Source organism: Lynx rufus, unplaced genomic scaffold (genome assembly GCF_022079265.1).
Source record: "Lynx rufus isolate CCGP_SWC_20201006 ecotype Redwood Valley unplaced genomic scaffold, mLynRuf1.p SCAF_8, whole genome shotgun sequence".
In the NCBI taxonomy this organism is placed as follows: domain Eukaryota; kingdom Metazoa; phylum Chordata; class Mammalia; order Carnivora; family Felidae; genus Lynx; species Lynx rufus.
The window spans coordinates 85,840,376-85,866,099 of record NW_025814896.1 but is presented as its reverse complement, the minus strand read 5'-3'; the positions used below and the strand labels follow the sequence as shown (position 1 = coordinate 85,866,099).

Below are 25,724 nucleotides of genomic sequence, written 5' to 3'. Positions count from 1 at the left end.
TTGTAAAGCCTGTTCCCATTGTAGTATCTCTCATAGAATATAAGTGTAAGTGGTGGATAGGTAAATAGACACTTTGCTTGCTGGCTTGGGAAGCCAGCAGAGGTGCAGCTGGGTTAGTTATATTTATTGTCTAGGTCTGTGGAGGTATTTGAAAGTCCTATGCTTAAGTGCATTAGCACGGTGGGGAAGCTACTGAAGGATACTATTGATTCTGAAAGTTACAGGACTTCTTTTATGCTTCAAGAGTTTTTTTGTGTATCTGAGTAAATTATCAGTTGGATGTGAGTATGTTATTTCATTTGTTAAATGGTAAGTAGACTTTTCCATAAATAAAGGAGACTCAATTTATAAATAGTGTTTTTGTTTACGTAAGTTGATTTACCATAACATTTTTGTACTAAGTGTATTCTAGAACAGCTGATAAACTGAGACTCCCGTTCTAGATCTTTGATTTCTTAATTTAGCGAACTTCTGTGTTTGCCCACTGCATATATCAAACATAGCGTTAGGGACAAAAATGAAGGAAAAAATACATAGCTCTAAAGATTCCATAGCATAGATTGAGTCAGGCACGTGGAGGAAAAAATGATATACAATACAATTGTATGTATATGCACACACACACAGGTTTCAGTAGAGCTATTATAAGGTGCTAGATTTCTTCTGGTCACTCTGCTTGTCCAGTTTGAATTTGACATGTAGCAGCTATTTGGACATTTTATTCTGGTCATATTACTCCTAGAATAAAGTTGTATAATGTCAGACAATTAAGTACTGAAAGAAGACTGTCGTCATTTTGTTGTTATGTTGCTTTCAGTGAATTTTATTTGATGTTATGGAACATAATATGGTGTGGTGGAACACTGTTGAGATATAAATTGGAAGACCTCTAATGGAGTATGCTGAATTCACACACACACACACACACACACACACACACACACACACACACACACTATTTGTAAAGTGGCCACCAGACTGACTGATTAAGAGTTCTTGTGGGTACTGAGTAAGACAATTATTAAGGTGCTTGATAAAGTGCAAAATACTGTTTAAAGTTTAAAAAATCAAACTACTAAAGGGTGGCTCAGTTGGTTAAGTGTCTGACTTCCGCTCAGGTCATGATCTCGTGGTTTGTGAGCTTGAGCCCCACAGCTCAGAGCCTGGAGGCTGCTTCAGATTTTGTGTCTCCCTCTCTCTGCCCCTTCTCCACCTATACTCTGTCTCTTTCTCTCTCTCTCTCACAAATAAACATCAAAAAAGTGTAAAAGAAAAATCAAACTACTAAAAACTAGTCTGTAGTATTCTTAGCAGATCTGGGTTTCATAATCACTTCATTCTGATTTCTGTGCAGCCTCTGTCCATTAAGTACTCATTAACAAAGTAGAAAATGTATCAGAGTGTTGGGTATAAGTAACAGAATACCCACCCAACTAAATGTGTCCCAAATAATAAGGAATGTACTAATTCACAAAATGAGAAGCCCAGAATCAGAGTTAACAGAGTGGTTCAGCAGTTCATCCAGTTTCATCAGGGACATAGGTCAAGATCACATTAAAGGTCCACTTGTCCAAAGAGGACCGCCACAATTTCATATACCAGCATATGCCTGAAGGAAAAAAAAGCAGGGAGCACTTTCTCAAGTGTCTCTTTTTATTAGGTTCCAAGTCTCATTACAGATTTTTTCTTAAGTTCCATTGTATTTTCCAGGTTTCTTACATACCAAAAAAGACCTTTGTGCCTTTTGACCACCTTCCTTCAAGGCAGATCTTATAAATTGTCCCTAGCTTACCTTCCATCACTAGGCCTTATGTAATAAAAACAAGCTCAGTATTTTATTTGGTGCTCTGAACAGAAGTCACTGATTACTGATGGGATTGTAGGCAGTGAAATTATATCTGGTTTCTGATGTTAATACTGTATTTCTTCCCTCACCAATACGTGGCTATAACCCTGTGTTGTCAGCCTCTTCACAAAAGTATTTTTTGTACCTAGGTTACCCTAATCAAAATTCTGCTTCCTTACCAAGGATATCACTTGCCTTGCGTAGCAGCCGCCTCAAGTGAAGGAACAAGTTGGAAAACTTCCAGTAAAAGACCAGACAGTAAATATTTTAGGCTTTGTGGGCGCCATACAGTCTTTTGCAACTACTAAACTACCATTGTAGCTTGAAGCAGCTATAGATAATACACAACAAATGAGCATGGCTGTGTTGCAAAAAAAAACCTTAGTATACAAACACAGGTGGCGAATTCTTTCTAAAAGTGCAGACATCAAAAGAAAAATAAATTGAACATCATAAAAGTTAACTTTTATGCTTCGAAGAACATCAAGGAAATGAAAAGACAACCCACTGAATGGGATAAATTTTTACAATTCATAGACTGATAAGAGACTTCTGTCTAGAATATATAAAGAAGTCTTACAATTCAACAATAAAAAACCCAGCTAAAAAGTGAGCAAAGGATTTGAGCAGACATTTCTCCAGAGAAGATAAACACATGTCCAATAAGCACATGAGAAGATGCTCAATATCACTAGAGAAATGCAAATCAAAACCAAAAAGAGATACCACTTCATACCCACTAAGCATGGCTATAATCAGAAAGACGAGGTAAGTGTTGGTGAGGATACGGAGAAATCAAAATCCTCATAACATTGCTGGTGGGGATGTAAGTGTTGTAGCTGCTTTATAAAACATTTCTATAACATATTAAACATAGAGTTGTTATATAACCTCGTAATTCCATACCCAAGTATCCACAAGAAATGAAAGAAAAAACTTGTATATGAATGTTTATACAGTATTATTCATAATGGCCAAAAAAAAAAAAATGGAAACAGGCCACATGTACACAGATTAAATAAATTGTGGTATATCCATATAATATTATTGGCAGTAAAAATGAAGTATTGATTCTTGCTGTATTACATGAATGAACCTTGAAAATATTCTAAGTAAAAGAAGCCAGTTATGGAATACATACTGTATGGTTGCATTTATATGTGGTATTCAGAATGGGAAAGTATGTAAAAACAGAAGGTAGATTAGTAGGATGAGTCAGGGAGATGGGGAGTGACTGTCAGTGGATATGGGCATTCTTTTTAGTGTGAGGAATTTGATTGTGGTAATGGCTGCACAACTCTGAAAAACCATCCACTTCAGGTGGGTGAATTGTATGGAATGTGAATTATATTTCAGTATAAAGCTATTTATTTTAGAGTGTGCGAGTAGGGGAGAGGGGCAGAGGGAGGGAGAGAGAATCTTAAGCAGACCCCATGCTTAGCTCAGAGCCCAACACGGGGCTTGATCCCACGACGCTGTGATCATGACCTGAGCTGAAATCAAGAGTTGGACACTTCATCGACTGACCCACCAAGGGGTCCTTAAAGCTATTATGTTAAAAAACCAAACCCATAAAAGCTATGGTAATCAGAACAGAATGGTATTGGCATAAAAACAAACACCTAGATCAGTGGAACAGAATATAGATCCCAGAAATAACCTACACATATATATGGTCAATTAATTTATGACAAAGGAACAAAGACTACACATTGAGAAGAGGATGGTCTGGTCTCTTCAGTAAATGATGTTTAGAAAACTGGACAGGCACATGCAAAAGAGTGAAACTGGACCACTATCTTACACCATATACAAAAATCAATTCAAAATGGATTAAAGACTTAAATGTAAAACCATAAAACTGGAAGAGAACTTAGCTCCTGGACATCTGTCTTGGTGATGATTTTTTGGATTTGACAGCAAAAGCAAAGGCAACAAAAGACAAAGTGAACAAGTGGGACTGTCACACTAAAAAGCTCATGCATGGCAAAGGAAACTGTCAACAAAATGAAAAGGAAACCTACTGACTGGGAAAAATATTAATAAATCATATATCTGATAAAGGGGTATTATCCACAATATATAAAGAACCCTACAACTTCATAGCAAAATGACAGTCCAATTTAAAAAATAGGCAGAGGATCTCTATAGACATTTTTACAAAGAAGACATGCAGGTGGAAAACAGGTACATGAAAAGATGCTTAGCATCACTAATCATCAGGGAAATGCAAATTAAAACCACAGTGGGATATTACTTCACACCTGTTAGAATGGCTGTTACTAAAAAGCCAAATAATAAGTTTTGATGTGGAGGATGTGGAGGAAAGAGAACACTTGTGCACTATTGGTGTTAAGTTGGTGCAGCCACTATAGAAAACAGCATGGAGGTTCCTCAAAAAATTAAAAATAGAAGCCAGCATGAAAATTAAAATTAAAAATAGAAGCCAGTATGAGCCAGCAATTCCACTTCTGGGCACTTATCTGAAGGAAATGAAAACACTAACTCTGAAAGATGTATGTACACTCATGTTCATTGTAACATTTACGGTAGCCAAGACATAAAGCAACCTAAGCATCTATTAATGGATGGATGGATGAATGGATAAGAAACTATGGTGTGTGTGTGTGTGTGTGTGTGTGTGTGTGTGTGTGTGTAGGGTGGAATATCACTGTCATAAAAAAAGGAATCCATCTGCAACAATGTGGATTGGGGGCAATATGCTAAGTGAAATAAGATAAAGAAAATTACTGTATGATCTCACCTGTGGAATCTTAAAAACAAAACCAAAAACTGAATTCATGGGTACAGAGAATAGATTGGTAGTTGCCAGAGGCAAGAGATGGTGGATGAAATAGGTGAAGGTGGTCAAAATATACAAACTTTAGTTATAAAGTAAGTCATGAGATCTACAGCATGGCAACTATAGTTAATACCGTACTGCATATTTGGAAGTTGTTACGAGAGTACATCTTAAAAGTTCTCATCACAAGAGGGGTGCCTGGATTGCTCAGTCGGTTAAGTGTCTGACTCTTGATTTCCGCTCAGGTCATGATCTCACAGTTTGTGGGATTGAGTCCCATGTTGGGCTCTGTGCTGACAGCCTGGAGCCTGCTTGGGACTCTCCCTTTTTCTCTGTCCCTCCTCTGCTTGTGTGTGTGCATGTGCGCCCTCTCTCTCTCTCTCAGATAAACATTAAAAAAAAAGTTCTCATCACAAGAAAAAAAATTTTGTGACTGTCTATGGTGATTGATGTTAACTAGACTTACTATGGTGATCATTTCACAATATATACAAATACCAAATCATGTTGTACACCTGAAACTAGTATATGTCAGTGATGCTTCAATTAAAAAAAAAAAAAGATAATCACTGAAAAAACCATACCAAACCCCTAGAGGTGGTAGGCCTGATATGCTTGGGGCCATAGTTTGGCAACCCCCTAATAGATTATTACTTCTTAATTCTCACGCGGAGTCATTTCCTTCTATCTGACTGTGTTTTCCTTTATCTCTTTCCATTGCTGCCATCTAACATCTTCCTGGATACTCCAGTTTTTCATTCACAATTTAGTATCTATGTCACATTTTCCCTCTAGGATCCCCCATTCCTTACTTGTTTATGCACATCTTGCTTTAGTCTTCCTTGACCTTTTGTTTTACTAACTTATACTTTGAACTGCTTACTTTCACACTAGTTAGGGTAGTTGGTCTCTTACCATCATCCAGAGCTGTGCTACTACTGGGGTTATATTTCCTCTGTTCTGAGATTATTTTCTTAATTATAATTACTGAAAATGCTATGCATACAGAGTTTTCTATTTTGTTTTAGGATTATGTATGTTTTTAAATTAAAATATAATACCAAATTATTGTTCCAAGTTGTTGGATGGTTTCTGTGTAATGTAGTGTTTTATATTTTCCATTGCTATACTATTCTCTTCAGCTGTCTCCACCTATCTCACACCCTATTATTGTCTCGTTTTTGTGATTGAGACTATGTTAGATATATGAACAACACATTTTAAATTGCTTTGTCAGTGTAAGTTGGCAGTGACTAGCCACTTGAACCTAAGTTTTCCAAGATGAGAGGAAAACGGTTTCAGTAACTTACAGCTTCTCTTATATAATATAGAGAGGATATAGCTTTATCATATATTGGTGAGAATACTATGGGAATTATGTTAGTGTGAGTTCAAATTTGGTCTCTGTCACTACCAGTTTTGTGACCTTGTGCAAGTTGCTTAACCTTGACATCCCTATTTACCAAGAAGATTGTTTGGAGGATAAATGAGATAAATGTATGTAAAGTCTCTAAAAGAGTGCCCAGCACATAAATGTTATTTCTTTTTTTTTTGTATTCAGTAAACTTTTCTTTTTTCCATCCATATTTATATTTACAAAGCTAACTTGTAAAGATTACTTTCTAGATCTGTCAGCTTTTGCCTTTAAAAAAAGCCCATGAGAAGTTGACAGAGTAACATTTATTGTTTTGCATGTTTTGTTTGAACTAAGATAGTTTTAAGTTTATTTTGAGGGGGGTGGGGGAGAGAGAGAGAGAAAAACAGGGAGGGGCAGAGAGAGAGGGAGAGAGAGACTCTCATGCAGGCTCCCTGCTGTCAGCACAGAGCCCAGTGCAGGGCTCAAACCCATGAACCATGAGATCATGACCTGGGGCCAAAACCAAATGCCTAACTGACTGAGCCACCTAGCAGGAGCCCCGGAACCAAGGTAGTTATTTAAAAATTTAAGTTAGTGCATCTGAACTTAGTCTGAGATATTAGGACTTTATATAAAGAATTGTTTTAATTTGATGGAAATAATGTTATTGTTATAAGTAAAACCAGATGAAAAGAGCCAGCAGGGTTTTTGCAAACCTAGACTTTCAGAGAGGTCTCTGCTTTAATAAAGCTTTTGTTGTGTCTGTTGCTACTTGAGAAGTATCTTACACCTTTGGGAATGAAATCTTATTCTTAAATCCTTCCTTTTATTAATTGCTTACAGTGTATTAAACACTGGAAGATATCATTCTTAACTTTTTGGACATACACTCCTGTAAAAATTTTGGGTTGGCATAAAGATGATTAATTGGTGAATGGACTGTGTTTAAAGTTCATATGACAGTTGTTTGGAACTTAATACATTTTCCAAAGAAATAACAAAAATGGATGTACCTAATAAAGATTTACAACAGAAGCATATTTCAGTGATAATTCAAAAATATTTATTAAGTATTTTCTATGTGTCATGCACTGAAGAATAACTGTAATGAAAAACAAAACACAGTAAGAATACAATCCATTGAACAAATTTGTGGGATGTAGCTAAAGCAGTGCTGAGAAGGAAACTTAACAGCGCTAAATGCACATTTCAGAAAAAAGAAAAAAAAGTCTCAGTAATCGTGAACTCCCATCTCAAGAACCTGAAAAAAGATAAAAAACAGCAAAATCTACCCAAAGCAAAGAAGGGGGAAATAAAGATAAAAGCAGAAATCAGTGAAATTGAAGACAAAAACAGAGAAAATGAATGAAATCAAGAGTTGGGTCTTCAGAAAGATCAATAAATTGATAAACCTCTACAAGATGGGGAGGAATAAAAGAGGAAACAGATTCTCAGTATCAGGAATGAAGTGGAGGGTATCACCATAGACCCTTCAGACCTGGCAAAGATCATGTGGATATACTATGAACAACTCACATATAAATTTGACAACTTTGATGTAATGTAATGGACCGTTTCTTTAAAAATACAAACCACTACCGTTCACCTAATATGAAATAGATGATTTGAGTAGCCCCCATTACCTTGATACCTGCCCCCAAAAGTACAAACACTATCAACTTTCCCATATTAATGTATATGTAAAAATTTTAACAGAATGTAAGCAGATAGAGTTAAGCAGAATGGAAAGAAAATTGTATACTATAACCAAGTATGAGCTCACTGCAGGGATGCACAACTGGTCAGTATAAATAATCTGTATGAACAACTAAAGAAAACTCACATGATCGCATAATTTGATGGAAAAGGCATTTAATAAAATTCAGGACCCATTCATGGTTTCTTAAAAAAAAATAAAAATACATACATGGGGGCACTAACTCAGTTGGTTATGGAATATCTATAAAAACCTATAGGAGGGGGGCGCCTGGGTGGCTCAGTCAGTTAAGCGGCTGACTTCAGCTCAGGTCATGATCTTGCGGTTTGTGGGTTCAAGCCCCGTGTTGGGCTCTGTGCTGACAGCTCAGAGCCTGGAGCCTTCTTCAGATTCTGTGTCTCCCTCTCTCTCTGCCTGTCCCCTTCTCGTACTCTGTCTCTCTCTCAAAAATAAATAAGATTAAAAAAAAATCAAACCTATAGGTAACATTATACTTAATGGCAAAGACTGAATGCTTTTCCCATGAGATCAGTAACAAGGCAAATATCTGCTCTCACCACTCTTTCAACGTAGTGATGAAAGCTCTAGCTGGAATAAGGGAAGAAAAAAATAAAGGTATACAGATTGGAAAGGAGGAAAATCTCCCTATTTGCTGATGACATGATTGTCTACATAGGAAATCCTGGGAAATCTACAAACAAAAAACTAGAACTAATGAGTTCAACAAGTTTGTAGGATATAAGGTAAACATACAGAAATCATGGTTAATTTTAGAAGAGAAAAATAGGATTGGTTAGGTTAGCTATTAGGTAAATTTTAAACTGCAAAATAAAATAATAGGTATCACTATTTCAGGCCCCAATATGCAGTAGGATCTTTAAAATAGTTAACATTATGTACCTTCAATCATTTACTAGGTGAAGTTATAGAGTAAAATTTTGGAGTATTTATCAGGCTAGAAAATTTTAGGGTTTTGTTTTTCTCCTAAAATAATTTGACAAGGTCAGATGTTACTAACTTCTGTTGGAAAACTGGTCACTTTAACAGTGGTATACTGTATTAACGAACATTTCTGTCATACGATAGCATCATAACTAATTTTTATAGAGTATCTACAAAATCCCTGTTGCCAGGTTTGTTGCTATAACTAAGGTCATGTTTGATTTGTATTGCTAACAGCATCTGCTGTTTTTGAGATTTATTGCCTTTTCTTATACTGTCTGTTGTACTGGCTTACTAAAGAACATAATATAAAGTTAAGCATACTCTGTTTGGGAAACTTTTGTCTTCTGGACCAGCAGGATGCTTCAAGGTGTTTCTTGACATTCCATGTCTGCCTTCTCTCTCCCTATCTCCCTCCCTCTCCTTCTCTCTTCCATATTTAAGTATGTCTAGCATCTTCATTAGTAGTCAAAAAACAATATACCTAGGAGGATCCCTTGAAATCATCTAGTTGAACTTTTTAAAATAACTTTATTTTTATCTTTTAAGTTTATTTAGAGAGCGAGTGTGTGCACACGCAGAGGTGGGGAGTGACAGAGAGAGAGAGAGAGATTCCCAAACAGGTTCTGCGCTGTCAGCTCAGAGCGTGATGCGAGGCTCGAACTCACAAAACTATCGTGACCTGAGCCAAGATCTAAAGTCAAACACTTAACCAACTGAGCCACCAAGGTGCCCCCAAACTTCCCTATTTCCTGAATGGAAAAGTCAGGTCTAGAGAAAGGGGTACTTGTGAACTCAGCCTGATAGAGACAAGAGATTGGTCCCTGGAAGTCTATGATCTTTTCACTTCCTTTCACCCAAATTGATCTATCCACAGTTTGAACCCCTTGTTGTATACTTCTGAGAGTAAGAAATAATCTGTCCTCAAACAAGTATTAAGATGGTTAGTGATTTTACTTTAGAAACTGATTTCTTTATAATAATTATATTAACTGTGGGAAGTTGGCAAACTTTGTCTTTCAGCAGATGAAGACTTTTGGACTCTCACTTTTTCTTATTTAGTATTTTTCAAATTTACCATATTGTAGTTATCAATTTTGATACACATTAAATCAGGAATAGGAATATTTCTGGCAAAGAAATGAAAGTATTTTTGGATCTCTTTTATTTCATTTTGTTTAGAGTTACTTTGATCTTGAAGTGTCTAGATGTAAGAGAATAAAAATAAATTTTATGAATGCATACTGTAAATTTTAGACTATTTTCAAAGGGCTGCTGTCAGAATATGTAGACATTTATCTTTAGTAGACTTTAAGAGGTGACAACATTGTCTTATTTGGTTATAGGCTCTTCTTGGGAACTATAAATATTACTTAAGTATTAGAGTACTGCCTGCTTATTGGACATCCAAGTGCTTAGTAGATACTTATGAGGGTGAGTATCAAGGGAAGCAAAAATCTAAAGTTCTTTAATAACTGGACGTTTAAGAATTTATTGAATAATATACCCTTTAACTATGTTCGTTCATTTTGTTTGTTTTTTGTGTTTATTTATTTTGAGAGAGAGAGAGAGAGAGTGTGTGAGCAGGGGAGGGGCAGAGAGAGAGAAAATCCCAAGCAGGCTTCATGCTGTCAGCACAGAGTCCAATGTGTGGCTCAGGGCTTGATCTCATGAACCATGAGATAATGACCTGAACCACAATCAAGAGTTGGATGCTTAACTGATTGAGCCACCCAGGTGCCCCAAACATGTTCTTTAATATGTTGATGCTTAACATGCCACTTAAACCAGGTTCCTAAAGGCTATCTGGATTTTTACATGCACCTATAAAATACTTCCTTGGATAAATTTAGGACAGTGTTAAATTTGGCAAGGGATATCAAAGGATAATGAAAACAATTGCTGCCTTCATGGAGTTTAGATCTAAGAAGGGGAGTAAGTAAAGGATGAAAGAATTAGAAGGACTATAATTAGACTGTATTAGAATTAAAATTACTATAAGCTTCTGGTTTCTCATTGAAAATTAATCTAAAAATATTAATTTGCTGCCTTGAAATGAGTATGTTATATAAACAAAAATCCATATAGTTCTTGAATTATATGAGAGGAAACTATTACTATTTTAAAAGAAAGTGATGATATATATATATATTACATATATATATATTTTTTTTTTTTAAGTTATTTTGAGAGGGAAAGAGAGTGAGTGGAGGAGGGGCAGAGAGAGAAGGAGAGAGAATCTCAACCAGGCCCTGCACTGCCAGGGTATAGGAGCCCGATGTGGGGCTAAACTCAGGAACCGTGACATCATGACCTGAGCTAAAACCAAGAGTCAGATGCTTAACCAACTGAGCCACCCAGGCACCCTGAGATGTTTATATTTCTTAACTAGAGACTTGAATCTATGAGTTATAAAGCAATTCCATTATACTTGAGATCAGTTTTATTGAGGTATAACTTACATATAGTAAAATTAACCAATTTCAGGCATACAGTTAATATGTCTTGACAGATGTATAGTTTCGTAAGCACTTCCACAATCAAGATGTAGAACATTTCTTGTCACTCTAAAATGTTACCTGATACCCTCTTAAATCCTAGCAACCCCTGATCTTTTGGTAACTATAGTTTGCCTTTTCTGTTACTTATAAATGGAATCATGCAGTATGTAATGTTTTGTATCTGGCTTCTTTCACTTAGCTTACTGATTTTGAAATTGATTTATTTTGTTGTGTGTATCAGTAGTCTTTTCCTGTTCACTACCCGGTAGTACTCCATTGTCTGGATACACCACAGTTTATCCATTTGATGGCTGGTGGACATTTAGATTGTTTCTTGTTTGGACTGTTAACAACAGAGCTTCTGTGGATATATGTGTACAAATCTTTATGTGGACATGTTTTTATTTCTGAATGTTATGTTAAACTTACTATTAAGAATCCGTCAGGGGCACCTGGGTGGCTCAGTCGGCTAAGCGTCTGACTCTTGGTTTCCACTCAGGTCATGATCTTACAGTTTGTGAGTTTGAGCCGCACATCAGGCTCCCTGCTGACAGGGCAGAGCCTATTTGGGATTCTCTCTCTCTCTCTCTCTCTCTCTCTCTCTCTCTGCCCCTCTCCTGCTTGCTCTCTCTCTCTCTCTCTCAAAAATAAAGAAATACACTTAAAAAATTATTAAAGAATCCATCAAATTGTTTTCCAAAATGTGTTATTCTGCATAAAAATTTCAGTTCTCTATCTTCACCAACACTTGTCATGTCAACATTTTTACTTTTAGCTACATATACTGTATACGTCTGGGTGTTGATTCTATTGCTGTGTTACAAATAACCGTAAATTTAGTGGCTTAAAACAGCACTTAACCGTAATGCTAGTTTAACATGGGGTCTCTCTTCAGGGAATCACAAGGCTGAAATCCAGGTGTCAGCCAGAGTGAGTTCTTGTCTGGAGGTTCTGGGGAAGATTCTGTTTCTGAGGTCATTTATGTTGTTGGTAGAATTCAGTTTCTTGCTCTTGTAGGATTGAGCTCTCTGCTCCTTGGTTTACTGTCCGCTAGAGGCTACTCTTAGCCCTTACAAGCTGCCTGCATTCAGTGGCATGGGGCTCACTCCCTAGTCTTGAATTCTCATGGTTTGAATCTCTGACTTCCCCTTTTTGCTTTTATTTTATTTTATTTTATTTAAAAAAAAATTTTTTTTAATGTTTATTTATTTTTGAGAGAGACAGAGACAGAATGCGAGTGCGTTAGGGGCAGAGAGAGAGGGAGACACAGAATCCGAAGCAGACTCCAGGCTCCGAGCTGTCAGCCCAGAGCCTGACACGGGGCTCGAACTCACGAGCTGTGAGATCATGACCTGAGCCGAAGTCATGACCTGAGCCGAAGTCGGACGCCAACCGACTGAGCCACCCAGGCGCCCCTCCCCTTTTTGCTTTTAAAAGGCTCTTATGATTAGAACAGACCCACCTGAATAGTCTTATCTTATGGTCAACTAATTTGGAATCTTAATTACATATACAAAATCCCTTTGAGCCAATACCTAGATTAGTATTTGAATAACTGAGAAAAGATGTTTGTATACCTAGGGCTGGGAATTTCAGAGGGCCATCTTAGAATTCTGCATAGCACATAACCATTTGTTCTACATTTTCGGCAACATTTTATATGTCAAGTTTTTAAATTTTAGGCACATATATACTAGTTGCAAGTATTGTATGTAATTGTAGTTTTAATTTTGCATTTCTCTGATGTCTAATATGAAACATATTTTGATGTGCATATTTGCTGTGTCTGTATCTTTTGTTACAAAATGTCTACTCGGGCACCTGCACAGTTAAGCATTTGATTCTTGATTTCTGCTCAGGTCATGATTTCACAGTCATGAGATCGAGCACCCCATGTTGGCTGTGTGCTGGGCATGGAGCCTGCTTAAAATTCACTCTCTTCCACTCCACTCCCTCTGTCCTTCCCCCACTCGCCCTCTCTCTCTAAAATAAAATAGAGTAGAAGAGAATAAAATAAAATAAAAATCTACTCTTTTGTCTTTTCCTTTTTAAAATATTGATACCCATTTGTTTTAGCATCATTTGTTGCAAAGGATTTCTTCCCACTGAATTACCTGGACACTTTGCCAAAAACTTAACCTTTGTGTGTGTGTGTATGTGTGTGTGTGTGTGTGTTCTCCATTTTATTCTGTTCCATTTATCTTTTTATCTAGTCTTACACCAATATCATTCTATTGACGATTCCAGCTTTATAATAATTCTTTAAGTCAGATAGTGTAACTCCTTCAACGTTGTTCTTTTTCAGATTGTTTGGCTACTTAGGTCTGTATGGAAATGCATTTGATTTTTGTATACACCTTGTATTGTGTGGCTTTGTTTCATTCATTTATTAGTTCTGAAAGTCTTTTGTAGTTTATTATTTGTGTACATACACAGTCATGTTATCTGCAAGTAAAAGCAGTTTACTTTTCTCTTTCCAATCTGTATGCCTTTTATTTCTTCTCTCTTGCCTTATTGCACTGGTGCAGATACCTTTATCTTGTTCCTGATCTTAGGGAGAAGGCGTGTAGTCATTCACCATATTAAGTATGTTAGCTTAGGCTTTTTGTAGATAGGCTTAATAGATCGAAGATCTTTGCTGGATTGTGGTTCTTATGGGTGTTGAAATGTGTCACATGCTTTTGTTTATATATGTTGATGATCATATGGTGTTTTTTATTTTTTAGTCTGTTAGTGTAGTGAATCACATTGATTTTGAATGTTAAACGAAGCTTGCATTGCTGGGATTTTCCTCTGTTGGTCATGAATTTTATTTTCTTTAAAATTTTTTCTGGGGGCACCTGAGTGGCTCATTCAGTTAAGCCTCTGACTTCTGCTCAGGTCATGATCTCATGGTTCGTGGGCTTGACCCCTGTGTCAGGCTCTGTGCTGACAGCTCAGAGCCTGGAGCCTGCTTCGGATTCTGTGTCTCCCTCTGTCTTTGTCCTTCCCCCGCTCATGCTCTGTCTCTGTCTCTGTCTCTCTCTCTCTCTCTCAAAAATTAATAAATATTAAAAAATTTTTTTTCTGGATTTACTCAGATATTGTTAATGATTTTTGTATCCACTGTTGTGAAGAAGTATGGGAGTATAGTTTTCTTTTTTATAATGTAATGTTATTCTCTGATTTTGGTACGAAGGTAACACTAGCCTCATTAAATGAGCTTAAGAACTATTCCTTCCTTCTGCTTTTTGAAAGAATTTGTGTAGGGTTGGCATGTTTTTGTACTTGGAATATATGATTGAACTGAGCAGTGAAGCAATCCGGGTCTGTAGTTTTCTTTGTAAGAAACTTTTAAACTCAAATTCAGTGTATTTTAAGAGCTGTAGAGCTGTTCAGCATTTCTTTTTTCTCTTGAGCCAGTTTTGTCATATGGGCCTTCAAGAAACTTGTCCATTTATCTTAGTTATAAAATTTTTTTTATAGCATTGTTTAGAAAATTCCTTTATTTTTCTTTTAATGTCTGTAGGATTTGTATTGATTTGCCTGAGGGATTACTTATTGACCTTTTCCAAAAAAGTTTTTGTCTATCGATTTTTCTTTGCCCATTTCTGTTTTATCAATTTCTCATTTTTTTTCTTTCTTTAGGTTTAACTTCTTTTTCTAGCCTTTTACTTTGGGAACAGATCATTATGTTTTGGACTTTCTCTTGTAACGGCATTTTCCTCAAAACACTGCTTAACCTATATCTTACAAGTTCTGATGGGTTCTGTTTTCATTCTATCCAAAGCATTTTCTGATTTCTCTTTGTCATTTCCTCTGTGACTCCTGGGTTATTAGAATTGTGCTTTGTTTCCAAATATTTGATTATTCCCAAATACCTTTCTAGTTTAATTATATCATAATGGAGGAATATATTCTGTATGATTTTAGGCCTTTCAATTTATTGATACTTTTTTTTGAGGCTCAGAATAATGGCTTTGTGAATGTTCCATGTTCATTAGAAAAGAATATTCTGCTGGTTTAGGACATGTTGGTTGATTGTGTGTGTTCAAATCTTCTATAACTTTGTTTTTTTGTTCTATTTGTTTTCTTTCAGTTACTGTGAGAGAAATATTAAAATCTCCAAAATGATTGACTGTTTTCCTTTCCATTCTTTAATTAGTACTTGCTTTCATTTATTTTGAAGCTGTGTTAACTGTGTGTGTGTGTGTGTGTGTGTGTGTGTGTGTGTGTAGACCTAATTACAGTATGGGAGGCTCGGGGGTTCCCCACACATCCACACAATTTCTGGACATTAGTTAGATGACCTACAATTCAATTCTGACACTGTCTACCTAGACATAGCATTTGATTCTACAGATGAAGGGCTCAGTCCTGCAAGACTGCCTCTGTCTCTCTCCTTCAGATGCCAGTTAACAGATCTAGATTGTCTCCTGGGGTTCTGACCAACCTGGTATAGTTGGAAGGATAAAATGACCCCCGTTTTGGGTTTGGTTAATTTGCTAGAGTGACTCATAGGACTCAGGGAAACACTTTATTTACTAAATCACAGTTTATTATAAGGATATAACTTAGGAATGGCCAAATGGAAGGGACACATGAGGCAAGATACATAGGAAACGGTGTGTCTTCTCCAGGTGCTCCACTCTCCCTGCATCTTTCCGTGTTCACCAACTTGGAAGTTCTCTGAACCCTGTCCTTTTGGGTTTTTATGATGGCTTAGTTACATAACTACAGTTGATTAAATCATTGATCTTTGGTGATTAATTCATCCTGTAGCCCCCTCTCCCCAAAGGTCAGAGGGTAGTGGGGCTAAAATTACAGCCTTCTAATCATATAATTGGTTCTTCTGGCAACCAGACAGTCCCTATCTTTAGGTGCTCTCTCATAGTCCCCTCCTTAACATAAGACATCTTTATAGTTCTCACTTAAGAAATTCTGAGGGTTTTAGAATCTCTATGCTAGAAACAAAACTAAATACATTTTTTTATTATAAATCACAATAGACTTAGTATCATTACATCTTCCTAATGAATCCACTCTTTTAACATTATATAGCCCTTTCTATCCCTGATAATGTATTACTTGTTCTGGATTCTGCATTTTCCATTGTTACTAGCCACTGTATGCTTCTTTCGATTAATACTTTTGTGGTATATCTTTCTGTCTTAGTTTTAACCTACCTCTAACTTGTTTTTAAGGTAGACTTCTTATAGATAGCGTACAGTTGTGTCTTTAATTGTAATTACTACAATGTTTACCCTTAACATAGTATCATTCTCAAAATGTTTGGATTTAAATCTGCCATTCTGATATTGTACTTTGTTTTTTCCACACTTGATTTTTGTTTCTTTTATCCTATTTGCTTCCCTTTAGATTGAGTATTCTTTATGATACTGTTGTATTTATCTTTTTATTAAAAAACAGTTGCTGGGCTCCTCCTGGGTGACTCATTCGGTTTGGCATTTGACTTCGGCACAGGTCATGATCTCGCGGTTCACGAGTTTAAGCCCCTTGTGGGCTCTGTGTTGATAGCCTGGAGCCTGCTTCGGATTCTGTGTCTCCTGCGCTCTCTGCCCCTTGCCCACTCACACACTCTCTCTTTCTCTCTCTCTCTCAAAAATAAACATTAAAAAAATTTTTTTTTAAATTAAAACAGTTGCTGTAGGGTTTTTAATACACATTTTTTTTTTTAATGTTTATTTATTTTGAGAGAGCAGAGGAGAGGCGGGGGCAATGAGACAGGGAGAGCGAGAAGCCCACGCAGGCTCCATGCTGTCAGTGCAGAGCCTTACACAGGCTCATACTCATGAACTGTGAGATCATGACCTGAGCTGAAATCAAGAGTCAGACGGTCAGCCCAACCAACTGAGCCATGTAGGGCGCCCCTATAATATACATCTTTAACATTATGCTCTACTTTCAAATAACATTGTAATGTTTCCCTCATAGTGCAAGATCTTGACAACATACATCATTCCTCTCTCTCATATTTGTGCTGCTGTTGTCACACATTCTACTTCTATGTACATGTTATATACCCCACAATACATTGTATGTTTGTGTTAAGTAAGTTAATTATATTTTAAAGATATTTAAAAATGAGAAAAAAGTCTTTTATATTTACATACAAATATACCTTTTTTTTTTTTTAAAGTTTATGTATTATTGAGAGAGAGTGCGAGCAGGGGAGGGGCAGAGAGAGAGAGAGGGAGACACAGAATCCTAAGCAGGCTCCAGGCTCCGAGCTGTCAGCACAGAGCCCCATGTGAGGCTTGAACCCACAGACTGTGAGATCATGACCCGAGCAGAAGTCAGACATTTAACTGACTGAGCCACTCAGGCGCCCCACAAATTTATCTTTTTGGTGATCTTAATTTCCTGGTCTAGAATCAGATTTCCGTTTAGTACAATTTTTCTTATGCCTGAAGAATATTCTTATGACATTTCTTGTACTGCACATGCATTGGAGCTTAATTCTTTCAGTTTTTGGTTATCTGGGGAAAGCATTTTCCTTGATACTTGAAAGATTTTTTTACCAGGCACAAGACTGTTCAGGTTGAGGTTGAAGTAACCTTTTGGGTATATAGATTTTAAGTTTAGGAGATAGATGAGGCATTCAGTATTGGTGGAAAAGCACTGAAGGGCTCTAGCTGGGCTGGTCCTTGGGTCTTGTGGATGTTGGCTAGCTGGGAATAATGTGGATAGAGGATTGATGGTATTATTTATAAAGAAGTGATAACGCTGTGAAGGTTAGTGGGTGGGAGAAATAAGGACTGGGTTTCAGAGTCGTCCTTGAAACTACCATATAACTCTTTTGCCCTCACTTTATTTTTTTCTAAGTCTTATTTATTTAAGTAATCCTTGTACCAAATGTGGGGCTCGAACTCTTAACCCCTAGATCAAGAGTTGCATGCTCCTCTGACTGAGCCAGCCAGGTGCCCCATGCCCTCACTTCTAAGACAATTATAACATTAATCATTATCATAAAACACACACACACACAACTCAGAATGACAATTCAAAGTGTCATTATACTCTTTTGAGAATGTTTCAAGAAACATACTTTAAGGTAGAGTGAGATTTTTTTTAAAGCATATATAAAATTTTAGGTATGAAATACGTATGTGAGGCAGTAAAAGATAGGAATCATTAGAGTCTTAAAATCAAGTAAGGGGCAGAATAAGCAAAACTCTGTCTCTGTTCATTACTAATGGTCAGGTTTTATTAATGTTTGCTATTTCTCTTAAATACTTTCTTAATGTTTATTTTTGGAGCGAAAGAGAGACAGAGTATGAACTGGGTAGGGCAGAGGGAGACACAGAATCTGAAGTAGATTCCAGACTCTGAGCTTTCCACGCAGAGCCTGATGTGGGGCTTGAACTCACAAACCATGAGATCATGACCTGAGCTGAAGTCAGAGGCTTAACTGACTGAGCCACCCAGATGCCGCTGTTTATCATTTTCTTCTATCTTTAATATATATTTGATATTAAAATATTTTATCAACATTTTATATGCTTTATTGAAAGTTGACAAGTGCAGCTGTTAAATACAGTGACACCTTACAACTGTGTAGAGAACGTGCACAGAAACAAATGCGTATAACTACTATACAGGTAATATGCAGAAACCCCTACTGGGAGATCCATTTCATTAGCTAGAATGGATCATTTTTCAAAGTATTCAACCAGCTCAATCAAAAGACTTCAGCAAACAGGAATTTACTTCAAGATATTCAGCAACTAGAAGAGTTCAGATTACACAAAGTGACTGACGATGCCAGATTCTTAAAATTTCTTCAGGTGTAGTTTTCTTCATGTAGCATTTTTTCTGTAGATCTCTGTATAAAAGACAATTCACACCTCTTCAGACATCTAGATTTCAATCTGTACAACATAAATAGTAGTTACAGCCCTCTATTGTACAAAATAGTTCCACTACATACACAAATATACAATAAGCAAAACAACCTTCATGGTAAGATAGCCTGGGTCCCAGCTACTTGTCACCATCTCAAAGAATTTTGTGTCATCTACTGTTTTTTTTTTTTTTTAATTTTTTTTTCAACGTTTATTTATTTTTTTTTGAGACAGAGACAGAGCATGAACGGGGGAGGGGCAGAGAGAGAGGGAGACACAGAATCGGAAACAGGCTCCAGGCTCTGAGCCATCAGCCCAGAGCCTGACGCGGGGCTCGAACTCCCGGACCGCGAGATCGTGACCTGGCTGAAGTCGGACGCTTAACCGACTGCGCCACCCAGGCGCCCCTGTCATCTGCTGTTTTAGAAAGAGGCACAGTACTATCGTTTTATGGATTTTTGGTGACAGTCGTCAATTTGTATGATGAACTATGTTTCCCCTCATCTTAGGTGAGACTATGTGTCAGTCTTTACTCTAACCTCCCTTTCAAGTTCCTCATGGGGAAGAGGAGAGAGGAAAGTCCACTGGAGCCCCACTGCTTCTAACCCCATGGAGTATACTACGTGCAAGCAGGAGAGAACTCTTGGGAGCAGGGATGGGGAGCAGGGAAGGGATGATGGAAAAGCACACAGCTCCTCAGCATGAATGGAACCACTTCTCACATATCTGCCAAGCTGCATGAAGTCCCAGTATATCCATGCTAATTATCTGATTAACCTTTAATTCACCCAACTAAGAAATTTCTTCAAGCCAAAAGCACATGAGTGTTTAATACTGGAAAACAGACACAATGGCATAGGTCAGCTTCACTTCTCTTGTGCAGTGAGCAATGAAATGGGTGACTGTAGAGGTGGATGGATTCCCCCTTGTATATCTTCTCTGGTCTGTTCAGTTCAGACAGCAGCGGCCAGTTCTTCAGGGGGATGGGAGGCTATGCGGTTGGTCCTGAGCCCTGGAACACTGGCTGGGCTGGGGGCTGTGTGGTCACAGGGCGGGAGCCAGTCTGCAGCTGGGCCTGAAACTGGGCAAGCTGCTCAGGACTGGCCAGTGTCTTCAGCAGATTGTTTTCCTGCTCCAGGGAATTTTTCTCTATTAGTTCTTTGATTTGCTCTTTAAGGGTTTCCACTTCCTCTCTAACCACATACATCAGATGGCTTTTCACCAGATCCATAGCTTGCTCGATTTTGTTGTCAATAGCTACCACACTTGCACCCGAGGAGCTATTGTCAAGTCTCACAGAAGTGTTTTCAGTCTCCAGCAAGGATGACAAGAAGGAAATTGAAAAATGTCTCAGTTGGTGAACTCCTAGATCCATCACCACTGGTCTACACCATTGGGATTTCATGCAATTGCAGCCACAAACAGCCTCACGGGAAAAAGGAATACCAGCAGACTTGTTTGAGCTAGATAAAAATCTTCTAGCTTTTTGCAGCCCAGGGAGAAACAGAAAACAGCAGCCCTGGTTTAAAGAAACCCAGCTTCTGGGGCTTGGTGATCCCAGGAAGATGCTGATCCCACTGCTGTGTGGAGAAGCCTCCGAGGTCTACCGCCGGTCTCCACTAAGGCTTTTCAATATTAAAATATTTTTAATGTTTATTTTTTATTTTTTTAACGTTTTATTTATTTTTGAGACAGGGAGAGACAGAGCATGAACAGGGGAGGGTCAGAGAGAGGGAGACACAGAATCTGAAACGGCTCCAGGCTCTGAGCTGTCAGCACAGAGCCCGACGCAGGGCTCGAACTCATGGACCGCGAGATCATGACGTGAGCTGAAGTCAGCTGCTTAACCGACTGAGCCACCCAGGCGCCCCTAATGTTTATTTTTTAAAGAGGGGGAGAGAGCACGTGCTCAAGTGGGGGAGAGACAGAGAGAGAGGGAGACAGAGAATCTGAAGCAGGCTCCAGGCTCTGAGCTGTCAGCACAGAGCCCAGTATGGGTCTTGAACCCATGAACTGTGAGATCATGACCTGAGCTGAAGTTGGACACTTAACCTACTGAGCCACCCAGGTGCCTCAATATATATTTGATATTTAAAGTAACCTTAAATTAACCAGTTCTGGAAAATTGCGGTTACCTGCTATAATTTTCAAGGAAAAAACTAATTAATGATTGGTAGCATGCATGATAAGAATTGAAGATGCTAGCTAATTTACGGGATAACCTTTCTTAGACTTCAAATTTACATAGTGTAAGATAACTTTTTAGGAGTTTAAAAACTAGTGAGCCAGACTAGAATGTTCTTTTCAGACTGTATTCAATAACTTCACAGGCTGTTGTAAGTATATTCATATATTAATCCTATTGCACATGTTGCTAGATAGGGTCAAGATTAGGTAAATGGAATATAGGATGTGTAGTACTCTGATTTTATAACTGAACTTTAAAAATTCAGTTTACATTAATTTAAATTCTGTAGACTTTAAAAGGATTTTCATTGTTTTTATCTCACGTGAGTCTTTTTTACTAGAAGTTTTTACTGTTTTAGATTTAGAACTGGTTTCATCACTGATCAAATGATGTGATCATCCACCAGGTACTCTGACCTCTCTAGGGTCAGTTCATTAAGAATTGTTAAATGTGGGCTTTTGACTGGGTCTGTAGTTTTTCTAGAGCTCTTTTTTCCTTAAATAAATTCACATGGAATCCTGGATAGTAAATAGATGGTTGGTTTTATATATTTTATAAGTTAGGAGTTCAGATAAATTATATCAACTTGGAATTTACCCATGAGATAAGACTTTTCAAAAGAAAAATTTGAATTGGCTGCCTTACATTGGACCCATCTTCCTATTAATATTTGTTTTATTTTAGTTGCGTGGCATATAGAAGATAGTAGGTATAAATGCTAATAGTTTTTTGTTTTTTTTTTCTTTTTAACAGCTTTACAGTCTCAGGAAACTCTTCATTTAAATATATGTGGCAGGAGAAACTATTCTGACTTTTGTCCCAAAATGAATTTACTCAGCAAGACAGAACATTGACAGTCTCCTGTGTTTTAAAATTATACAATCCATATGTTTAGGGCATTAAAAATATTTAAAGTAAATTTTAGTCAAGGGTTTGTAGAAGTCATAATGTCAGAGACCCAACTCAGGCCTGTTGTGATTTGAGAGCTCTTTATATCCTATTTTATGATTTTTTTTCTTATCAAAAAATGATAATTTATAGACCTAGATACATTGGTTTTTGGCTTATTTCCCTATGTTTGTGACTCAGAATATTTAAACCTTTTAAAGACATTTGTACCAATTTTGTGACTAATTATTATTTATTTCTTTCTCCAGGGAAATGAGGCAAGTTATCCTTTGGAAATGTGCTCACACTGTAAGTCACATATTCTTGTTATCAAGAATTTCTTTTATTTACACAACTCTATATATGTATATATCATACACCTCTGTATATCTACATAGTAAAGTTAGCCCTTAACTATTTAAAATGAGTAATGAATTTGATTTTGTCTTTTAAAGTTATCAGAGCAGGGAACTGTTTTTGTTTGTTTTTTTTTTAATAGAGCTGCTCTTTATTATCTGTATTGTGCTGTAGTTACAAATCAGCCCTCAGATCTCAGTGGCGTAACCCAACAGAAGGTTTTCAGATTAACAAAGTTTCAGGTAAACAGTTAATTTACTTATCCTTTGGTTATATAAAACAAAGTGTGTTGAAGGCAAAACTTCGATAGACCAAATAGCTATTGCCAAAGATGTTTCTCAGAGGAGTGAAGAGTACAAGAAGTGTGGGGTGGTCTGGTTCTTTCTGAGTGTACTGGAGAACGTAAAGAAAGAAAATGACAGTTTTTGAAATTCTTGATTTAAGGATCAGAGCACTAGGGAACTTATATAAAAATCATAAAGTCTCTTGTATGGAAGAGCAGTGATTGGGAAAGGGAGAGATCTTTAGAATTGGAATAGGGACCATTGGTAAGTTCAGATGGCATCAGGAGGTCCCAGGATACCCAAACAGTTCTGAACCTTCCTTGCCATTTCTATTAGTTGTAACTGGTCCTTCCCCATTTGGAGACATTATGTTGCAATGAAGTGTCGCTTGGTTTGTTTGTCACTTTCCCAGTTGCCCTTTGTTTCATTAGTCTCCTTTCTTTTCCCAAAACCTGTGTTAATTTCATTCTCTTCAACACCTTGGCTTGCTTATGCGCTCTGGTAGAATGCTGTTCTATCAGCTCTTTATTTGACGTTGTTGTCATTCAACTGTCAGCATAAATGTCACCCCTTTGGAGATGCTTTTTCTCTCTCTGCTTAGATTCTCTGTCATGAATAGTACCCCATTTATTTTCTTTGTAGCAGTTATAATAAGCTGAAATTATTTATCATTTCATCTTACATTTTGTAACTTCTATAATTTGTTTTTAAATGCTTATTCATTTATTTTGAGAGAGAGCGTGTGAGCAGGGGAGAGGCAGACAGAGGGAGAGAGAATCCCATGCAGGCATTGAGCTTGTCAGTACACAGCCCAACACAGGGTTCGGTCCCATGAGCTGCAAGATCACAACCTGAGCATACACTGTTGACAAATAATGCATACACTGTTAAAGCTGCCCCTTTCAGTTTTATCTTCAGAACTTAGTAGTAAGTCTTCTTTCTTACTACTTCATCTATGCTTTGATGAAACTGTTGAGCCATGTCTTTGAAGATCTGTAGTTGTCAGTGATTGTGTAACCAGCTATGAATCTATCTGGGTTCTTCTACTCAGTTTATAGCTTTTTTTTCTCTGTTCCCTATTTGGTTCACTAGAATAAAATGTGCTTTTATAATATTTTATACATGATTTGGATGATTTCCCCAAAATGAACTTGTCTACATTGAAACCACCACTTTTCTCCCATCCACATATTGTAGTAAATTTTTTTTGTCATTTAAAAAACTTCTTTAAGTTTTTTTTTTTATGTTTATTTTTGAGAGAGAGACAGAGACAGAGCACAAGTGGGGGAGGAGCAGAGAGAGAGGGAGACACAGAATCTGAAGCAGGCTCCAGGCTCTGACTGTCAGCCCAGGGCCCAATGCGAGGCTCAAACTCAAAACAAACAGTGAGATCATGACCTGAGCCAAAGTTGGACACTCAACTGACTGACCTACCCAGGAGCCCCTAAAAAACTTTTTTTTTAACATTTGTTTATTTTTGAGAGAGAGACAGAGACACAGAATTGGAAGCAGGCTCCAAGCTCTGAGTTGTCAGTGCAGAGCCTGATGCAGGGCTTGAACTCAGGAATCGTGCGGTCATGACCTGAGCCAAAGTCGGACTCCCAACCGACTGAGACACCTAGGCACCCCTGAAAAACTTCTTTATATTATTGGAAGAGGTTAGTGTTATCTGTGAATAACTACCATTATAGATAAGAATGTTAAAACTCATTTTTTTAAAAATTTATTTATTCTTGAGAGTGTGCATGAGCCCGGGAGCGGCAGAAGGGGAGAGAGAGACTCCCATGCAGGATCTGTACTGTCAGTGGGGAGCTAGACTCAAGGCTCGAACTCCTATGAGATCATGACCTGAGCCAAAATCAGGAGTCGGATTTTCACTGACTGAACTACCCAGGTGCCTCTGTTAAAACTAATTCTTGAGGCACTTCACTATTTATATGTCCCTGTTCAGGTTAAATAATGTCTTGCCTTCTCACCTCTTCAAGACTCACCTTAATTCTGTGTTCTTGATGGGTTCTTATGTAATTGTCTCAGGCTTGAGTGGTCTCAGCTCTTCAGGTAGTTACTGTCTGTTTTGTTCCTTTAGTATTTACCTTAAAAAAGGTAAGAAGATTCAGGGCGCCTGGGTGGGTCAGTCAGTTGAGCGTCCAACTTCAGTTCAGGCCATGATTTCAGAGTTCGTGGGCTTGAGCCCCACGTCGGGCTCTGTGCTGACAGCTCAGAGCCTTGGAACCTGCTTCGAATCTGTGTCTCTCTCTCTCTCCACTCCTCCCCCACTCATGTTCTGTGTGTCTCTCTCAAAAATGAATAAACATTTAAAAAACTAAAAGTAAGAAGGTGGTAAATTATATTCTGTAAGGTACTGTCTTCAGCCTTGTGATATATGGATAAAGTAAGCACCCACAAAGTACTTACAGTCTGGCTATTGGGTAAAATTATTACAGTACAAGTAAACCATTATGAAAAATAAAAATTCTAAGGAGGGTAAATTACTTTTGGTTACAGAAGTTAAGAGCTTTGTGGATGGGGTGATGAAATTGGTTTTGAAAGCTACATAAGATTCGAATGCTGATTAATTCTTTACCTGTCTGGTCCTGTTTGTCTTTTTCAGTCTCCTTAAATTTCATCCAGGTCTTCAACATTCTATCCAAATCCCTTGCATAATCCTTTCCAGTACTCTGCTTTTAATCAATGCCTTGTCTCCTGAGTCTTAAGAAAACTGAAAACATTTTAAGTGTTAGCCTCCTCATGCCCCTCCATCTTCTACCTCTGCCTGCCAGTTTTCTCAGTGCCAGTCATGCTTAACTGACTCCTGTCAGTGTCAGTTTGGATTATACCCCCTTATTCAAGGTCAGCCTCCTTCCTTGTGCTTTTAACCTCATCCACTCTCATCTCTAGGACCTTATTTTGTTTCTCTGTCTTTTCCTATATATCTTAAGTTTTAGCTCTTCAGTTTACACATATAATCAACTATGCTTTGATTCTGATCCTTCATGT

General features: G+C 37.5%; 2 protein-coding genes across 2 annotated transcripts in view; one reads left to right on the top strand and one right to left on the bottom strand.

Annotated features, from left to right (window-relative positions):
• PPP3R1 (protein phosphatase 3 regulatory subunit B, alpha) overlaps window positions 1-25,724 on the top strand; it is a 69,173-nt gene that overhangs the window by 14,029 nt on the left and 29,420 nt on the right. Inside the window, exon 2 of the mRNA XM_047069423.1 lies at window positions 22,356-22,395. Coding sequence (XP_046925379.1) covers window positions 22,356-22,395 — 40 coding nt within the window. The remainder of the gene's footprint in view (window positions 1-22,355; window positions 22,396-25,724) is intronic.
• On the bottom strand, window positions 20,002-20,415 carry LOC124504104 (TSC22 domain family protein 1-like). Its single transcript, XM_047069424.1, has one exon. It carries the CDS (start codon window positions 20,413-20,415, stop codon window positions 20,002-20,004), a length of 414 nt encoding a protein of 137 aa, XP_046925380.1.

What these genes read in the sequence shown, in the direction of transcription:
- LOC124504104 (XM_047069424.1), bottom strand. Translation starts at nt 20,415, where the DNA reads ATGAAATCCCAATGGTGTAGACCAGTGGTGATGGATCTAGGAGTTCAC.